The sequence below is a fragment of the Chaetodon auriga genome, chromosome 24, assembly GCF_051107435.1.
Source record: "Chaetodon auriga isolate fChaAug3 chromosome 24, fChaAug3.hap1, whole genome shotgun sequence".
Taxonomy (NCBI): Eukaryota; Metazoa; Chordata; class Actinopteri; order Chaetodontiformes; family Chaetodontidae; genus Chaetodon; species Chaetodon auriga.
Genome location: NC_135097.1, coordinates 5,760,287 through 5,776,597, shown reverse-complemented (window position 1 = coordinate 5,776,597; position 16,311 = coordinate 5,760,287). Strand labels below are relative to the sequence as shown.

Here is a 16,311-nt window from a genome sequence, read left to right as displayed (position 1 = left end):
TGAAGCAACTCATATGACCAAAAAGGTGACGAGCTGAACTGCAGAAAGATTACGAGGCGGGCGGAAGTTCACAGCTGAGTTATGAGAAGCATCATTTGTGTTAATTTGCCGCACACACACACACACACACACACACACACACACACACACACACACACACAGGACCTTTAAATGTAAAGGTGCTCTTTAGTGTAATAAAATAATACATATGCAATTACACAAAGCACAATTACAAGTAACATAGGAAAATCCCAACTATTAACATTTTGACTTCCAAACACAGTGAACAGCATAAACATGATTTTAAAAGGCTTCCTGTGTTATTTTAATTTGTACAGATATAAATAAGCATGCATGCCATTATGATGCAACTGAGTGGCTGAGTGCCAATACAGATGTTGCAGACCACCAGTAAGCAGTGGGGTAACAGTCAAAAATAGATAAGCATATGTGTTATTGAAATGACAGTGAAATCAGAGACTCAGAAGATGATTTCTCAGATCTAAAAGTAGGAAAGCAGCTCTTCAGTCATGAATTCAAATCATATCAACTCAAAAAAAACAGGAGACCACCACCGAACGTAACCTTGTCTCAACAAGAGCAACGCATTCCTCAGCATGCAGGAAGTCTTTAAAAGGAAATGAACAAATTTGGCTAAAGGAGATTCTGAGGAAAGAAAAAAAAAAAAAAGATGGATCGGTTACAACAGCCGGAGGACCAATGTGAGAAAACAGGGGTTTCTATTTTTTTAAGCACTTCTCAGGAAATCGCGCCCTGCTCGCTGTGAGCGTATAAAACTTGGGCGCAGAGGAGACGGGGCTCGCAGTCTTGCACACTTTACACAGCAGTTAAGATTCTCCAGATCTGTCAGTGGAAAAAGACAAAGCTTTGCCTGAGTTTGAGATAAAGACACAGAGATTCAGCAGCTCCTCTGAAGATTACTCACTGATTTCTACCACTGAAGACAAGGATGAAAACTGCAATCCAGTGCATCATTCTCCTGGCCTGCGCTGCCATCTGCACGGCAGGTACGTGTGCTAATTTGCTGGATTGTGCAAAGATGTTTTGCTGTATATCTGCATGCATGTGGCTTTTAAATGATTTTATTTTGGCGAGCTTCAAGCATCAGGAAAACGTGAGCTATTCCAGAGTTTATTCACAGTTTTCTTATTTCTTCCAGTGATAAAGAACTGCCAGTGTTTGAATACAAGCAGGGCTGTAAAGCCCTCTCTCATCGCTGATGTCAGAGAATACAGACCTCGTCCTTACTGCAACAAGCACGAAGTCATGTAAGTGCCTGCGATAAACAAAGAGATAAACAAAAAAGACCACATAGAAAGCATCCATCCTTATTTTTCAGTGTCGATCGGTGTAGATTTTCCAATTAATTTCTAATTGTGAAGCTTTCTTTTCCCCCTACAGTGTCATACTCAAAGATAAGAGCTCACGGTGTCTCAACCCCAACCACAGATTTACCCAAGCAGTCCTGCAAACAATACAAATGTAAGTCTAAACACAAGCTTTTTTTACATGGCGCACTTCCATTCACTGTTGTTCGACACAGCAGGAGCTAATATCTGTGTAGCTGGATAAGAGAAAGGCCGCTAAATGAAGAGCAGCGTGCAACATGTAGTTAATGCAGTCCTGCAGCTGACACGGCTGACACAAAAGGAAAACAGCAGGTTTCATAGTTTCTAGTGCACTATAAGATCATTTTACTTCTTCAGCGCTCTAAAATCAAACAAATAAAAAGATCTCCCTTTGTTTGAAATGTCATATTAAAGGCTGAACGTGTTATGTTTTCTTCACAGGCAGAAGGCAAAGCAGGCCGCTAAGATGAACACGACCGCGAAGCCAAAAACAGCCACAGTGTCGGTCACAGCGGTGCCAACGACGTCATAGTGCAGATTTCATGTGTGTACAATGATTCGTCTGCTTTGAGCTAAAGATGACAATGAGTGTGTCGTAGCATTTAGTAGACACTTTGTGAAGGGCCCTTTAGGGCACCTCTAAGTCTTTGCAGCTTGGTAGGACGGGCAGCTCTTGTGATTTATAAACGTATGCTGATGCCACTGGTGTATTTTTTAAGCTTAAAGAGTGAGTTCACAGGTCACCATGTGAAGATTAGTAATGTCTATTAACACTTCTGTTGTTTAGAGATGATGGTAAATGTGAATTGTGTTTTATATGGTCGATATGTAAGAGCGTAATTTATAATTTGAAGAATTTTTCTGTTTTTTTTTTTGTTTTTTTTTGTATCACAAAACAATCTGTATTTATGTGAGTATATACCAAACTGGATGCTGTCTCTCGTCATTAGATGCTGATGATGATTAAATGAAAGCTGAAATAAAACTGAGCATTGTGAAATACTGTCGTGTTGCCATTCAATTCTAAATAAATGACATTTTCACCAATAAGAGTCTTCGATCATAGCTGCTCAGTGAGGCTGCACAGAGCTTAATGCTAACGGTGAAAATGCTAACATGCTGATGCTAAACAGGTATAATGTTTACCATGTTCTCTATCCCTGTTTAATGTATTAGCAGGCTAACGTTTGCTCATCAGGAGTAAACACAAAGCACAGCTGAGGCTGACGGGAGTGTCACTAGTTTGGTATGTGGCCGAAAACTCAAATTTTGCACCAATAGTCCAATAATTTCAGTCTGGACTATACCAAGATCGCCCTCCATGGAGCGACACTGCTGGCACAGCACAGCTAAAAATAATGCAATGAATTACAACGACTCTTTTCTGTCATCTTATCTGACATCTGTCTGGCATCTGCTCTTTCTATGCATCCCTCCATCCCCTTCCAGCCTCTTGCTGTACTATGGCCTTTAATCAGCATGAATAACAAAGTTGTAAAAATCCCATTTAAAGTCCCCTAAAAGCTGTTTTTCACAACATCAAATTTTGCTAAGTCATACTGTAAATCATCATTTCATTCCTTATAGTCATGAGTCATGTGGCCATGAGGCTTTGCGTGATGACCCGTACTGTCCCACGTTTATGACCCGAACGTCTGAGACAGCACATGCCTTAAATCATAAGGGAGCAATATTTCTCAAGTCTGGAAGTGCTTTGTCATCAAAAAAGATGATTTCAGCTGTTATCTAATCACATTATAAGTCAGTAATGATACTTAGTGAACAGATAGAAGCACCATTTTATCTTTCTAGACATGCACAAATGACCTGTCCAGCTGTTTTTTGGCACAGGAGAGTCTGAAATAAGACATTTGAGACATTTCGCTTACACAAAACTATTGATTAATGCTGCTTTCATGCTGCTCTTCCTCCCAAATCAATAAACATCCACACCACAAACTAACACCAAATGGAAATGAGAAAAATAAAGAAAACTGTGCAGAATAAAGCAGTGGTGCACTCTATCACAAAGTTTATTGTAGTGTATATACAGGGGCAGAACAAGCCAGGACAAAATAATAAACACTATCTCTCAGTATCGTGCAGTAGCCACAAGTAGTGCTGTGTCTGTTTACGAGCTGATGATCATGTTATTATTTCTATCTTTTGGAGCCAGAGGGGAGCACAGAGCTGTGAGCTCCTGCAGAACTGTGACAGGCAGAAGAGCAACGCAGCCACTGGCTGACCGTCCAGACAGACACACTCTGTCTGTGTGACTCAGTTCTCTGGCCGCTGACCGCGAGCGCGCCGTGTCTGAACCTCGGCGGGCCTCTGGTCTGTCCCTGAACCCACCGTCCCATGACTACCTTCTGCTGCACATGTGAACGCACCAAAATGAAACCGACGTACATACACACTTAATAAAAAGGTTTTTTTTCAGGTTCCCCACAGGTCATGGAGAGCACATGATCAGTGTTTGCATAAATACAAGAGGGGAGAATGTGCAAACAGTCACAGCAGCTGGGTGATATCTGTCCGAGTGTAAGCACCTACGTAAACAAGATGAAGCTCTGCATCCTGCTCGTGTTTGGGACCCTGTTCGTCCTCATTAACGGTAAGAGCAGCTCGTTTCTGTGTGACTTAACATTGCTGTGAAGAGTCTGTGCATGCACGATGCCTCAGGTGTTTACAATGGCAGTTTGATGACGGATGTTGGACTGAGGTCACTGGGACATTTCTGTGGAAGCTGATTAGGAAATCACTGATAAGCAGCGTTCATGCCTTAATAGGACATGATACACCCTGACAAAAGCTAGAAATGCTCAGTGGTTGGTGCTCAGAGATGCACCAGTGGGTTTTATATGGGGAAACTCTGTTTTCTTTCCATCAGCTGTGTGTTTTCCCACATTTCAGGCAGCCTTTTCTCTATGATAAGAATATCAGCTTGCAAAGACTTGAAACTTGCTCCTTTTCCATCACGTCATGTCGCTTTCACCGCTGATCTGAAAGGTCACTATCGCCCCAAAAATAAGGTAACCAGAGGTATTCACATCCTTTAGTTAAGGAAAATTAGCAACACTACAGCATAAAACTGCTCCAATACAAGTAAAAATGTACTAAGTATTCCAGTAAAAGTACTTATTTAACCTTGTTTGGTGCTTATATACTATAATACTGATGTCTTAATCTGTGAAAAGGATTTTAACGTTATAATTGATCGAGCTAAAGGCTGTTTAGACAGAGGGAAAACACAGCCTTCTAGTAAATGGACAGAAACACAGAAGTCTGGTACAGTTTCAGTCTTGGAAAAGAAAAATCAGTGTTCATATTGTAGTGAAATGAAATCAATGGCCGCCTCGAGCTTAATGAAACCAACGTAACGCTGAATGAAACACTGTGAGAGCACTGTGTGCTGATCTACTTCCGGTTTAGTTCACCACACTCGTGCTCCACTCGTGGGAAAACCTCACAATAGTGAAACCACTTGCATTAGCCTGACGTGGGTTAACCCAGGGCACATCTTAAAAGAGGTCCAGATGTGTTATTTTGTGTATGAATTCCCTCGATGAATGAATTTAGGCAGGCGTATTTGGATAATTTGAGATTTTGACTGGAGTTTAATAGGAGCTGAGGTAAGCTAACGGGTAAATGAAGTGTCTTCATGGAGATCTGATCTGAGAAAGTTCTCCGCCACATGGCTGGATAACATCTGATAGGCAAAACATCATGTTAAGATCATTTATCTAAGATATATTCAAGCTTTGCAAACTTGACTTTAAAATGAAGTTGTGGTGAGGAGGAAGACGACAGGAAGAGAAAAGAGGGAAGTGTGCTCATTGTAAGGATGTCACAACACCGAGGTGGTGATGAAAGCTAGAAAGTGGTCTTGTCAGCATGGATCGAAAACCACACCAACCAGTCCGGTTTAACACCAGCACACAGGCGATTCCAAGTTCCCAGTAAAATGAAATGAAACAAGGAAGCGGAGTGGAGGTCGCAGTGGGCTCGCATTTGGTGCGTTTCACAGAATGTGGACAAAGGCGAAGCAAAACGAGATTAGAGGCATCTGAATTTATCCTTTCACTGTGAAGAGTTAATGGTGCTGTGTGTATAGTATGCATAGTGTGTGTGTATATAGTGTTTGGACAAACAAGGTTGCACAAACACAGCATTAATCACCAACTGTATTTACAGCTACTTAAGCCGGGAACGGCCTTAAACATGAGATAAATTGAATCTCTGGGAGCAGCCTGGTTTTCCTTTTCCATTGCAAAATAAAGGCCAGATTGAAAACATCTGCCAAAGCACTCCCCAAAGTCCAAAAGCTCTGTCAAGACAGACGAGCCTGAGTGGTGAGTTTATCTGCTTAAACGGGTCAAATCTTTACTGTGACTGTGGACAGGCATGCCGCCCATCAGCAGGGACTACAACACACACTGCCGGTGCCTGCAGGTGGAGTCAAGGATCATCCCTCCAGACAACCTGAGGAGCATCAAGCTCGTCCCCGAAGGGCCCCACTGCCCGGACACGGAGGTCATGTAAGTTTGATCGTCACACAAAGGCAAACTACCACGTCATGACCATTTTAGACTTTAAGGAGGGCTGCAAGGAATGATTACTGTCAATCATATCACAAATAGAAGTTGTAAAAATGCCCAACAGAATTACCCAGAGCTCTTCAAAGTGCTTATTTAAAGATTCGCTTAATTAAAACCATTGCTGTGACCACTTGATATTGTTCCAGGGAAATGTTTTAAATTCAATGGCATGTGTTGCAATTTCCTGAGAACTGCCTTGCCAGCATCACAAGAGTTAGACCATTGAGAGATAAACTGAGAAAAAGACAAAGGAAGTTTTGGATGCTTGTCAAAAATGCCTGGAGGGGGGAGCGTGCTCGCTCTCGGACTGCTCAAACAGTGATCTCCATGTTTCTGAAACTGTGGCTCTGACTGCGTTTGATCTCTTTGAGCAGAGCTGGGCTGGCCAACGGGGAGAAGGTTTGCCTGAACCCTCAGTCCTCCTGGGTGAAGAAGCTGATCCACTTTGTTCTTGAGAAGCAGCTACACCAGCGGGGAGGAGCGCTTCGCAAGAAACAAGCATAAATATCAGAATGGAAATTAAAAAGCAGTTAAAAAGCTACTGAGAGCAACGTCTTTGTAACTATGAGCCATGCTGTTTTACTTTAACAAATGACGCGATGTTTGCCCGGTTTGTGTAGCTTAAACAGCCCTTTAGTGGCTTCTGTTGTTATTTTAGCTTTAGAGTTGTATTTCTACTGAATGTTTTACACATTTTCTTTAAAAATAATGATTGATGCTGAATTTAGATTATTTAAGTGTTCAGAAAAATCTGATTTCATGTGTGATTATGTTGTGGAAAGTTAGCGAGATGTAAGGTGAATGAGGTATTTAACTGTGCAAAAACAGTCAACTGAGCCTTGAAATGTAAATAATTAGAGTTTGGTTGTATGACTTTCTGAAAGCAAACACTATGAAACATTAAATATGTCTTATTATGTCACAGTATGTAACATATAATCTCTATGTAATACTAATTTCGGTGAAGCTTCAACTGATTCTATTAAGTCTCTAATGAAGGAAAAATTCAAACGTGAGGCTGTAAAAGAAAAATAAAATATGTTTAAAAAGTAAAATGTGTATTTTCTTATGTTCAAGAACACACTGATGAACAATATCAGCTGTGCAGATGACCTGCATTAAACTTCAGCTCCATTGTCCCCAAATGCAGCACAAACCTCACAAAGTTGAAAAAGATCCAAAGCTCGTTGTCTTGTGATAAAGAGTTGATTGATCTCATTATCACAAGAAAACAAAGGCAGTAACACATCTGCTTTGAGCTGACCTGTGGGTGCAAGTCAGTCCCTTGAATAAATAGTCAAAATGTAAATACCCTCATATCAAATCACCGGGGAAAACAATCGTACAACACATGGCAAAGGTTCATAAAAGGCCGATGTGGTTTGCTTTGAAACTCACAAACTGTGACTTGTTATCTTGACAGTGATCGATGATGTTTTACAGGTAGTTGGTCATAAACCAAAACTACTGGAACATAAAGTGTCTCCACCAAAGTTTCATGACAGTCAATAGTCATTGAGCCGTTTCACTCAAAACCACACACGTCAACCTCATGGTGGCTCTAGAGGAAAAGCCAGGGGATTAGCAGAAAGAGGAGGATTCATGCTCAGGGAGCCACGAACGTCTGCACAGCATCCATCCTGTTCTGTGCGTTGTGATCTCATTTCAACCCCTGGAGCCACACGACCAGCACGGATACTAAAATATGAAAAAAAAAAAAAATCACTCAAAACAATGTCCATCAATGACATTTGAACCTGGACATCATCAGTTCAGCAAGTGTTTGTGCATTTCCCATGATGCCCTGTTTCTCTAACTGTAGAGCTTGGGCATGAATGAGCCGCCTGCTGGGAGATTCCTTGATATCTGTACCTACCATTGTTGTGTGCTTCAGCTCAGTGCAGCCGAGCACATGGGCTTCCAGAGAAAACAAGCCCAGACATCTGCCAAGACATAAAAATCTCCCCAGGTGGCTTTCTTTTGACAGTAAACACTGTCAGTGGTGCAGAATGACTGCAAATGTCGCCAAAATCAAGAGGTTTGATCTGCGTGAAGCATGAACACATGCAGCAAATCGAGTGCGTTTGTGAGCAACGGATCAGGAGATGAGCTAAAGGGTGGGCTAACAAAATAAAAATAAGTTATTTCTCTTCTTTTTCACATCATATTCATTCGCTTCATATTCACAAACAGCTCATTTTAGAGCGTTCACCACCACCTACAAGTCTAATTAACTTCTGAGTGTGTCTGTGTCAGAGAGATTCATGGGGGCTGTCGCTGCAAGCACATTAGCCAAGACAAATCTCACTTTAAAAAAAAATTTAATCTGTGGCAGTTTGCCCCGTTCACACGGTTACATAACCGTGAAACTGAACTGGAAGCTTCCCAGTTCAAATCCGACTATCTAAACAAGACAATGCAAGATAGCTAACAGGTAGGACGCCTGACATCGCTGCCCTCTGGTGGTCGGAAATAGGAAATAAGAAACATCTGATTTCTAAAATTTTAAATATATATATCTAGACTTTACTACAATATAAATCAACCATATGTAAATATGTAAACTGTGTATTATGCTACAATATATCGCAACCATCTATGTAGAAATATACCTGCTGTGCAACATTCTGTAACAAGAATAATGGAATACTAGAAAACTACTTCTGCTAATGCTAAAACTATAATAACAATAATGATAGTATATAGCAGTATGTTATAATCATAATAATAATAGAATTAATAACTCCTATCACTACAGTGATTCAAGGGAAAATTACAAAGCTACTGTGAAATTGCATTTTCATTTTCAAGTTTACTTTATCATTTGAATATATAGTCTCGTCTGAACTTCCGCAGGGCACACTGATAAAGATCAAGAAGCAGCTCCATCATTCACAGACTGCCAACGTCTCAAACAACCTGTGCACAGGCATTTAGACAATGAGCTGAGCTCCCCTGTGTCTCAGAGAGCTTAATCTCTGGACAAGTTCTCACATGTCACGTGCTAACATGATGTTTTCTTTTAGTGTCTCCCTCTCTTTCACACGCAGGTCGTTTCTTTCTGCAAGTCAGTGGAGTTAAGTGACGTCGATGACAAACCGGAACACACGAAACAACATAAAATCCATCCACTCTGAAGGTATGATGTCAAACCTTTGTGCAGCAGTAGCAGTTCAATTAGACTGGCAGTAAAATAGAGCTGAACAGAATGGGTCAAAGAGTCTAATTTTCTCCCTCTGGGGGAAGCGAGGGGCTTGATTCCAGATATTTGTGAAATGACGCAGCGTTGGTGAGCCAGAGGGATGTGAGAGGAGTGCTGCTCTGTAGAAAAACCACAAATTTAGTTTACGGTTGACACCTGAGCTTGACTTGTGATCCAAAACATGTGTGGCATGCACTAATATGGAGAGCTGCGCAGTGTTTTCTGTCGCCACTGGCAGTAGCTGCTGAACATTTATCAGTGGAGGGTATGAGTGTTTTCAGTTTCAGAAAATCTTTTGATCTGGAGTGAACGAGACACCGAAATATTTTCCAAAGAAATCTGGTACAGATAAATTCAATTGGGAGAAAATGACAGCCGCCCTGCCTCCCTCCTTTCAGGCCTGAAACTTTAACCAGAACCCTTTAAAAAATATTTGGATTTGAAGTTTTGTTCAATAAAAAAATCAGCTTCTTTTGAATAATTAGCAAATAGGTTTCAGAGAAGAGTTCACAACAACAATAACAACAGCAAAAAAACAATAAAAGAAGTGAGAAAATACAGGAAACAGATCTGATGTCCTCTATCAGCTCCTGAAAAGTGAGTTGTAATTCAAACTTAATATCTCGGACAGCTCTGGTTTCATGCTTTCATGTTTCAAAGACACGTTCCCTGCAGGGAGACTCACAGGAAATAAAAAGATTCATTTCTCACTGTTAAGGTTGTTAAGTTTTTGTCATTTTACTGACAAAACCTCAAGAATTTGTCCATTACTATTAAGAAACTGAATTTTCTTTAATTTGTTCACAATGCTCAACAAAAATAACTCAGTACAAATAGAAATATGTAAATTTCTTCTCCACCAGGCACTCATCACACTGTGTCAACTCCTCTGAGGTAGCTGCTCTGGAAAGCGATGATCCATGAGGGCTTCAGCATAAAGCTCGGATGAAAGTGAACCCACATGCTAAGTCTTTGTTGGAGGGTCAGGGGGCAGTGCGACAACATAACCCTTCCCCTGGGGGAACCACATCTGCAGCGCTTCGGTCCAGCTGCCCGTGTTACAGAATGCCGACAGGATGTCAAACACTGTGGACAAAGAGAGATGTTACTTTGAATATTTCCTCCCCGTCACAGCGGGGGAATGCGACAAAATGTGGACAAAAAAATAGTCAGAATTAGATTAAAACTAAGCAACCAAAAATAAAACAAATACGAAATGATCAAAAACGTTTCATTCTAAGCTCCAGACCGAACAGTTCCCACAGCATATGACCTGAACATGAATCGCTCACCTTGATTAACAGCCAGGATCTTTGAGTGGAAGTTCTTGCTATTGTTCCTCTTCACCATGTACTCGTCTATGGGCAGCCTCGCCGTGTGGACGCTCAGCTCTCTGGCCCTCGAGAAGCTCAACTTCTGCGGGCAGACGGCTCAAAACATTGGTAGAAATCCAACAAGTGGGCTGATATAATCTCAGTTTACTGCAGTGATATCAATAACAAATCATTCTGAACAGCATTGCTGCCACGTGATGTCTGTGTTGTGCAACTGTGATGAGATACCTTCTGGATGCTTTCATCCACGAGGCCGCCGAGGACGTACACCTTGTCAGCATCCACTGTTTCTAAAGCTGGAAAAAAAGATTAAAAATGGCAGCAAAGAAAAACAAGCAGGCAAAGACACTAAATATGATCATATATAGTGTTTGGAAACATTATTTAGTAAAGCAGCAGCAGCGGTTATCAAAGGTTGCAGCGGTAGTGCTGTACTGTATGATCAGATGGTCAGAAGGCGCCCTCTGCTGGCCAAAACATGCATTTCATTCAACTCAGAGCTTGTTTTTCATACATCTGGTACAAAAAAACGCCCTTCCTGAGAAATATGACTCATAAACGCTGTTGAGACAAACCTTCGTCAGCATCTGGTGTGAGGTAGACGACCGTTTCTGGAGGGAAAAGGTCCAGACAGCTTTCCTCTGTTATGTCCATCTGAAAAGTGAACATAATCCGAGTCTGTTCCTGAATATTCAAACTACTCCTGATCCAGATTACAGAGGACGTGAGTCAAACTCCTGAGGAAACTATAAACTTGTATGTGGATGTTTGTGGCACAAATGCTCTTGAAAGTTCATAAAATGTCCAAGAAAGGGCGTTCAAGCATCTTCGAGCTGGGAAAAACAAAACTGCTAAAGAGATTTCCTGCTTCATTTTAGAAATATTCACCAGCGATTTCAGGGTGTGGACAACAATAATCACCATGTAACTGAGGAAGCCGTCGTTCATTCGAATGCACTCCCTGTAGAGACGGCTGTCCTCCCTCAGGTCCGTCAGGAAAAGGTGAAACGGCCGAGCTGCCTTCTTGTTCGACCCGTACAGCCTTCTTAACTGGCCGGCCAGTCGACTTATCTCCTGAACCAGACAAACACACAGAGCTGAAGCAGGAGCAGGCAATCTGACCAAAAACAAAAAAACTTAGAATTCTTAAAACAGGCTCGTTGAGAGTTAATGCTGTTTTGAGGCTTGTTCATCGGGCACTTACCTTATCAGACATGCTGTCTGTCATACTCAGGTCAATGCAGAGTTTGAGCCCGGTGGACTGAGCCTCTGCTAAACGCTCTTTGGTGATCGCCTTCATGACCCGTTTGGTATAGTGAGGACTATCTGCGCTGCCGCCTGCATGACAACAAGACAGGAAAGACATGTTCTGCTCATATATCGACTGAAATGGAAGTTACTTTTCACCTTCAGCTTCCTCACAAAACGTCAATGTTTGCATCTCTTCACCTGACTCCTGCTCACGGTTGAGTTTCCTCCTCTGCTTCTCCTCCTTCCTCTTGCTTTTCTTCGCTGCCAGCTGCCTCTCCCAGTTGCGCTGCTTCCTCAACACATTCCTCTGTTCATTAAAGAGAAAAAAAAAACAAAACACTATTAACAGTGAAGAATAAGTCAGGAAATCCACAGATTTTTAGGAGATGCTGCCTTAACAGATGGTTTATTCACTCAGCAAGTAAAAAGATCTGAATCTGATCTGAGGTTTAAAGGGTAAATAAATAAATACTAAATTCAATAAATTAAAGCGGTCCTTATTCCTACAGAATGCGAAGTAAACAAACTTACTGAACATGCTGCATCTTGTCTCCCTGCCCTGTCCTCCACCACATCAGCCTCCACGTCTATCTGAAGCAGATCCATCTCCTCTGAGACTCCATTCAGGTGCATTTCACACCCATCTGAGCCACTATGGGCCATTTCAGCCAGCTGCTCGCTTCTATGGCTACTTACTTCAGATACATGCCCAAAAACGTTATTTCCTTCTGTGAAAGTCAGACATTTCGCTATTTTTGTGGAAAACAGTCAATTATCTGAGGTCGTTGAAGGGTCAACAACTTTTGAGTCCATCAAAACAAAGTCAGCTCGTGTGAGGAAGCATTTAATAGCCAAAAAGTCATATTTCTGTTGCCAACGTAACATTAACTGTTTCCTAAATCATAGCGTTTTTCTCAGTTTGACCAAATATCACGTTAAAAAGCAAAATATGACTGATATAAAGGCAGAAGTAGTGAAAACGTGCATATGATGATGCCGCTTCCGGGTTCGGAACATGTGAGCGGCGCATGTGAATGACGTCAGCGTAAACAAAGTGGAAGGCGGTTGGGACAAAGAGATGAATGTAGTGGAAAGTATATAAAAAGTGGTCATGAACACACCCATTTTCAATCAGCCAGACATAGATCGCGTATGATTTTATTTTTTGTGATTTTTAACATAAAAGCAAAAAATACACTCGAGTCAGTGGCCGTTTGATAAGTTACATTTCCGCTGACACGCCAGCAGAGGGCAGTGTGAAACCGTTACAACGCTATAACTCCAAATTCGTTTAATAATTGTTTCCAACATCTTATATCAATCTAATATTTAATAGTAAAGGTTCATTACTGTTTGTGTTTTGATTCCGCCAAGAACGTTTGATGGATTTTCTGAAAAACACTTCTTGTGCATCAGTTCTTCTCAGGAACACATACATGCAGTTGCTATATGACGTGTATTACTGCTGTTACCTGTGGGACAGATCAGCTATCACCGTGAAACACATTACCTCAAAGAGAAGTCTATGTTCAATAAAGAAAGATTGGAATTAATTTAGGTATACTTATAGGGTAAAGACATGTCTCTGCAATCATTCGCCAACAGTATCTCTGCATTCTTGTACATTGTTTTATTTGTTATTATTTTAATGATCTACATCGTGGAGTGTGTCCTGAAGAAGTTTTCATATTTTGTATCTCAGTAATGTGTATCATATTCTATTCTTCACAGCGTTTGGCAAAATGTCTGTACAATTGCAACATCATGACTTCTTGATCTCATATTTCATTGCCTGTGGAAAGTTAAATGGTGCAGGCTAAGATGCACATTGCAGCGTTTCTACATTTTCCTAAATAATAGCTTTAAATATTGCAAATAGAAAACACTTTTGTGATTTCTCACCATTAAACATACTTATATTGAATTATAAACTTTCTAATTCTGATTTATTCATCTCAAAGATGCATCTTTAATGCATCGTCGAACTTTCTCTTCCTGTTTTAATTAAGCATGCGCGAACGGGCGCCATTTACGTGAAGGGCATCTCACCGTTGTTACTCAACTGGTGGTGAGTTAACTCCGTCCCTTATTATTTTGCATGTATTGTAGAAATATAGATGAAACGCTTCGAAAGTGTTAAGCGTTTGGGGTTTTCTCTAAAGTTGTTGTGTGGTTAAGACGTCGACATACTGACGGAAAGTTCAGACGGTTGTTCAGTTAGCTAAATAACGTTAAACGTTTTAGCACAACATTAGCTAGCTGTCTCAAAGGTATCCCGTCACTGAGCCCCTAGCTTGTTTTGCCAAGACATTTTATCTTGACGACCTTTCTGAAACCTTTGGTGGGTTAAACTTAAATTGTTTTACGGCTATGCTTACAAAACTTAATCTTCAGTTTGGCTCCTTAATGTGGAGGACGGTGAAAGCTAGAGCTAGCTAACATGCGCGAATTACGCAAACAGGGGACACGTTATCTCTAGCTTCATCCAAACGTACGGAAAAGGAGAGTTAAGGAAAGAGAGAGACAGCTGTTACATCTGCTCAAATAAACTGCAGTGCCCTGTCCAATGGCAGTCTTCATGATTTGGAATAATATTTGCATTTGTAGGTGGGCAAGTAAAAAGAGACAACTAATTTAATCATCCAGCCAACTTCTGAATGAAAATGTTGGTTTTCTTATAACGGAACTGCAGCTATAAAATATTTTTCCCAACTATTTCAAAAGTAAATGTCCATAGCTTGAAATGTGTAATTGTTGTGAGACAAAGTTGTAAACAGGCGTATGGCGCAGTCTGCTGTTTTGCCGCTGTACTTGGTGATGCCCCGGAACTATTGTATCATAACGTTTTGAAGTCGGGAGCCAAAAGCTGGTGCACACTGACACTGTTACCTTCTAGCTATTTTAAATGAAGAATTGTGTTTTTCTAGTGTTCTCCTCAGTGACATTATTTCTATCTCAATGTGTTTTACACTGTGTGACACATGAATTCAGTCAATGTACATGTTTTCAGTATTGATTAAAATCTCGCGTCTAAAAACAACAGTTATACCTCAGTTGTGGTTAGCATTTGAAGCTAACATGTGGCCATGCAGTATCACGGCAGCCAATGACAGACTAGAACGAGGGCTCTTTCACCAAGCAGCATTATGGGTATTTTGAAATAAAGTCAATATATTGATCGTTTAACGGTTAATAGATGCTTTGGTCGTGGGAATATGCGTAATGTATAGACTCAGTGCTTTATATTACCAGCAGAACGGTGTTAAAATGAATTTCCGGAAGCAAATATTGTCATTGTAGTGCCTCTTAAATGTTGTCATGTCTCGCTAACAAGTGCAGATATATGTACATATTGTGGCTTTTATTCATTGTAGTCCACTTACCGGCTATTTCAATGTTTTTTATACTCATATTCTTGACAAGAAAACACCTGCAGCGCAGTGTTCCGCACCGTGACAGTGAAGCCCACGATCGTCGTACTAGTAGTTGGGCGAGAACATTGTTTCGTTAAGACTATACTTTCAGGGATTATTTCTATAGTTTCTGACTTGAGAAATGTGTTTCTAAACTGTATGGTCTCGCTATCCACGATGAAGAGTTGGTGATACTCCTTCCTGAGCGCGAAGCGAGCAGAGAGAAATGATTCAATTCATATGCTCTCTGCCTTTGATGACCGTTCACTGTTTCCCTTGGGAGCAATGAGGGAAGGAGTATGATCAGAGTGGTAGTGTACATATGTAGAACATCAATGCCTTTGCACTATGGATAGAGCTCATAGCGAATTAATGGGACATAGGCAATGATGGCGCCAGTAATGACTAGATTCTTATGTATTTTTTAAAATGTCTTTCATTCCACGCTTGGGAAGTGAAGTCATTATAACCAGCAGATACAACAAAAAGCATGATAAAGATAGTATACAGGATTTAGAATAGAAATATGTGTAGGTACGCTATGTACAGATTATTGTCAATATTCCTATGAGAAACCTACTAGAGTCATATGTTGTACTGCACTTGAGAATGAATTGTACGTAATTGGTGTCCAGCTTTATGTCAGAATTATGCTATATTGCATTTTTATTGCAATGTTATTCTTTCCTTGTCATAGTTACTAGTTGCTTAGCAGAATATTATTTTGCCTCCCACACTGTATGTCACGTACACCGGCATAATTTTATTTATTTCTGTATTATTGTTTTCTTTCGGTGATGTAATACTTTAACCAAACCGCATTTCAAATAAATCTCCCGCCAACATGTAAAGCTGGAGTGACTTTCTATCTTACATAATAAGGTTTTAGATGTCGTGATATTGTATGTGAAACCGATGGAAATGACATTGGTAGAGCGGCCTGGCACGAAACCCACCCGCAACATAAATCAAAGTTTATTGCTGCGTTTACCAAACCAAAGGTGCTCGAGTGTTTCTTCCATCACGGGCGACGCAAGTGCGTGATTTGTTGTTGGGATTATTGCGTGGTCAAGCAGCATTATTCCCCCAGGCTTGACTGCTCAAATGTGGGCTTGCCTGCTCAGCTTTTTGTTGGTAGCCTTG

At 40.8% G+C, this 16,311-nt stretch overlaps 3 protein-coding genes and 1 non-coding gene across 5 annotated transcripts; 3 read left to right on the top strand and 1 right to left on the bottom strand.

The window, feature by feature from the left end:
* Positions 1–827: 827 nt before the first annotated feature.
* Positions 828–2,367, top strand: LOC143317377 (C-X-C motif chemokine 11-6-like). Its single transcript, XM_076725523.1, has 4 exons — positions 828–1,028; positions 1,181–1,289; positions 1,423–1,503; positions 1,812–2,367. Exons 1-4 carry the CDS (start codon positions 971–973, stop codon positions 1,900–1,902), a joined length of 339 nt encoding a protein of 112 aa, XP_076581638.1. The 5' UTR covers positions 828–970; the 3' UTR covers positions 1,903–2,367.
* A 1,533-nt stretch (positions 2,368–3,900) lies between these two features.
* Positions 3,901–6,976, top strand: cxcl19 (chemokine (C-X-C motif) ligand 19). The gene is made up of 3 exons (XM_076725310.1): positions 3,901–3,984; positions 5,773–5,908; positions 6,343–6,976. The coding sequence occupies exons 1-3, from the start codon at positions 3,933–3,935 to the stop codon at positions 6,470–6,472; spliced, it is 318 nt and encodes a 105-aa protein (XP_076581425.1). The 5' UTR covers positions 3,901–3,932; the 3' UTR covers positions 6,473–6,976.
* A 2,766-nt stretch (positions 6,977–9,742) lies between these two features.
* Positions 9,743–12,778, bottom strand: trmt10b (tRNA methyltransferase 10B). 2 transcript variants are annotated; one of them, XM_076725227.1, is made up of 8 exons: positions 12,287–12,778; positions 11,954–12,062; positions 11,709–11,842; positions 11,426–11,578; positions 11,080–11,158; positions 10,733–10,800; positions 10,463–10,586; positions 9,743–10,256 (listed from the first exon to the last, which is right to left on the bottom strand). In XM_076725227.1, the coding sequence occupies exons 1-8, from the start codon at positions 12,416–12,418 to the stop codon at positions 10,135–10,137; spliced, it is 921 nt and encodes a 306-aa protein (XP_076581342.1). In that variant the 5' UTR covers positions 12,419–12,778; the 3' UTR covers positions 9,743–10,134. The 2 variants fall into 2 exon arrangements, with proteins under 2 accessions (XP_076581342.1, XP_076581343.1); XM_076725228.1 differs by having other exon boundaries at positions 11,969–12,062; positions 12,287–12,765.
* A 2,486-nt stretch (positions 12,779–15,264) lies between these two features.
* On the top strand, positions 15,265–15,481 carry LOC143317534 (small nucleolar RNA U3). Its single transcript, XR_013076679.1, has one exon. It is a non-coding gene; the product is annotated as a small nucleolar RNA U3 (small nucleolar RNA).
* Positions 15,482–16,311: the final 830 nt, after the last annotated feature.

Bases quoted from the DNA above. Each gene is read 5' to 3' on its own strand.
- LOC143317377 (XM_076725523.1), top strand. From the start codon at position 971: ATGAAAACTGCAATCCAGTGCATCATTCTCCTGGCCTGCGCTGCCATC. The intron at 1,029-1,180 runs GTACGTGTGCTA...TATTTCTTCCAG, and splicing joins CGCTGCCATCTGCACGGCAG to TGATAAAGAACTGCCAGTGT. The intron at 1,290-1,422 runs GTAAGTGCCTGC...TTCCCCCTACAG, and splicing joins TGCAACAAGCACGAAGTCAT to TGTCATACTCAAAGATAAGA.
- cxcl19 (XM_076725310.1), top strand. From the start codon at position 3,933: ATGAAGCTCTGCATCCTGCTCGTGTTTGGGACCCTGTTCGTCCTCATT. The intron at 3,985-5,772 runs GTAAGAGCAGCT...GACTGTGGACAG, and splicing joins CCTGTTCGTCCTCATTAACG to GCATGCCGCCCATCAGCAGG. The intron at 5,909-6,342 runs GTAAGTTTGATC...CTCTTTGAGCAG, and splicing joins TGCCCGGACACGGAGGTCAT to AGCTGGGCTGGCCAACGGGG.
- trmt10b (XM_076725227.1), bottom strand. From the start codon at position 12,418: ATGGCCCATAGTGGCTCAGATGGGTGTGAAATGCACCTGAATGGAGTC. The intron at 10,587-10,732 runs GTATCTCATCAC...GTCTGCCCGCAG, and splicing joins TGGATGAAAGCATCCAGAAG to AAGTTGAGCTTCTCGAGGGC. The intron at 10,257-10,462 runs GTGAGCGATTCA...CTTTGTCCACAG, and splicing joins GATCCTGGCTGTTAATCAAG to TGTTTGACATCCTGTCGGCA.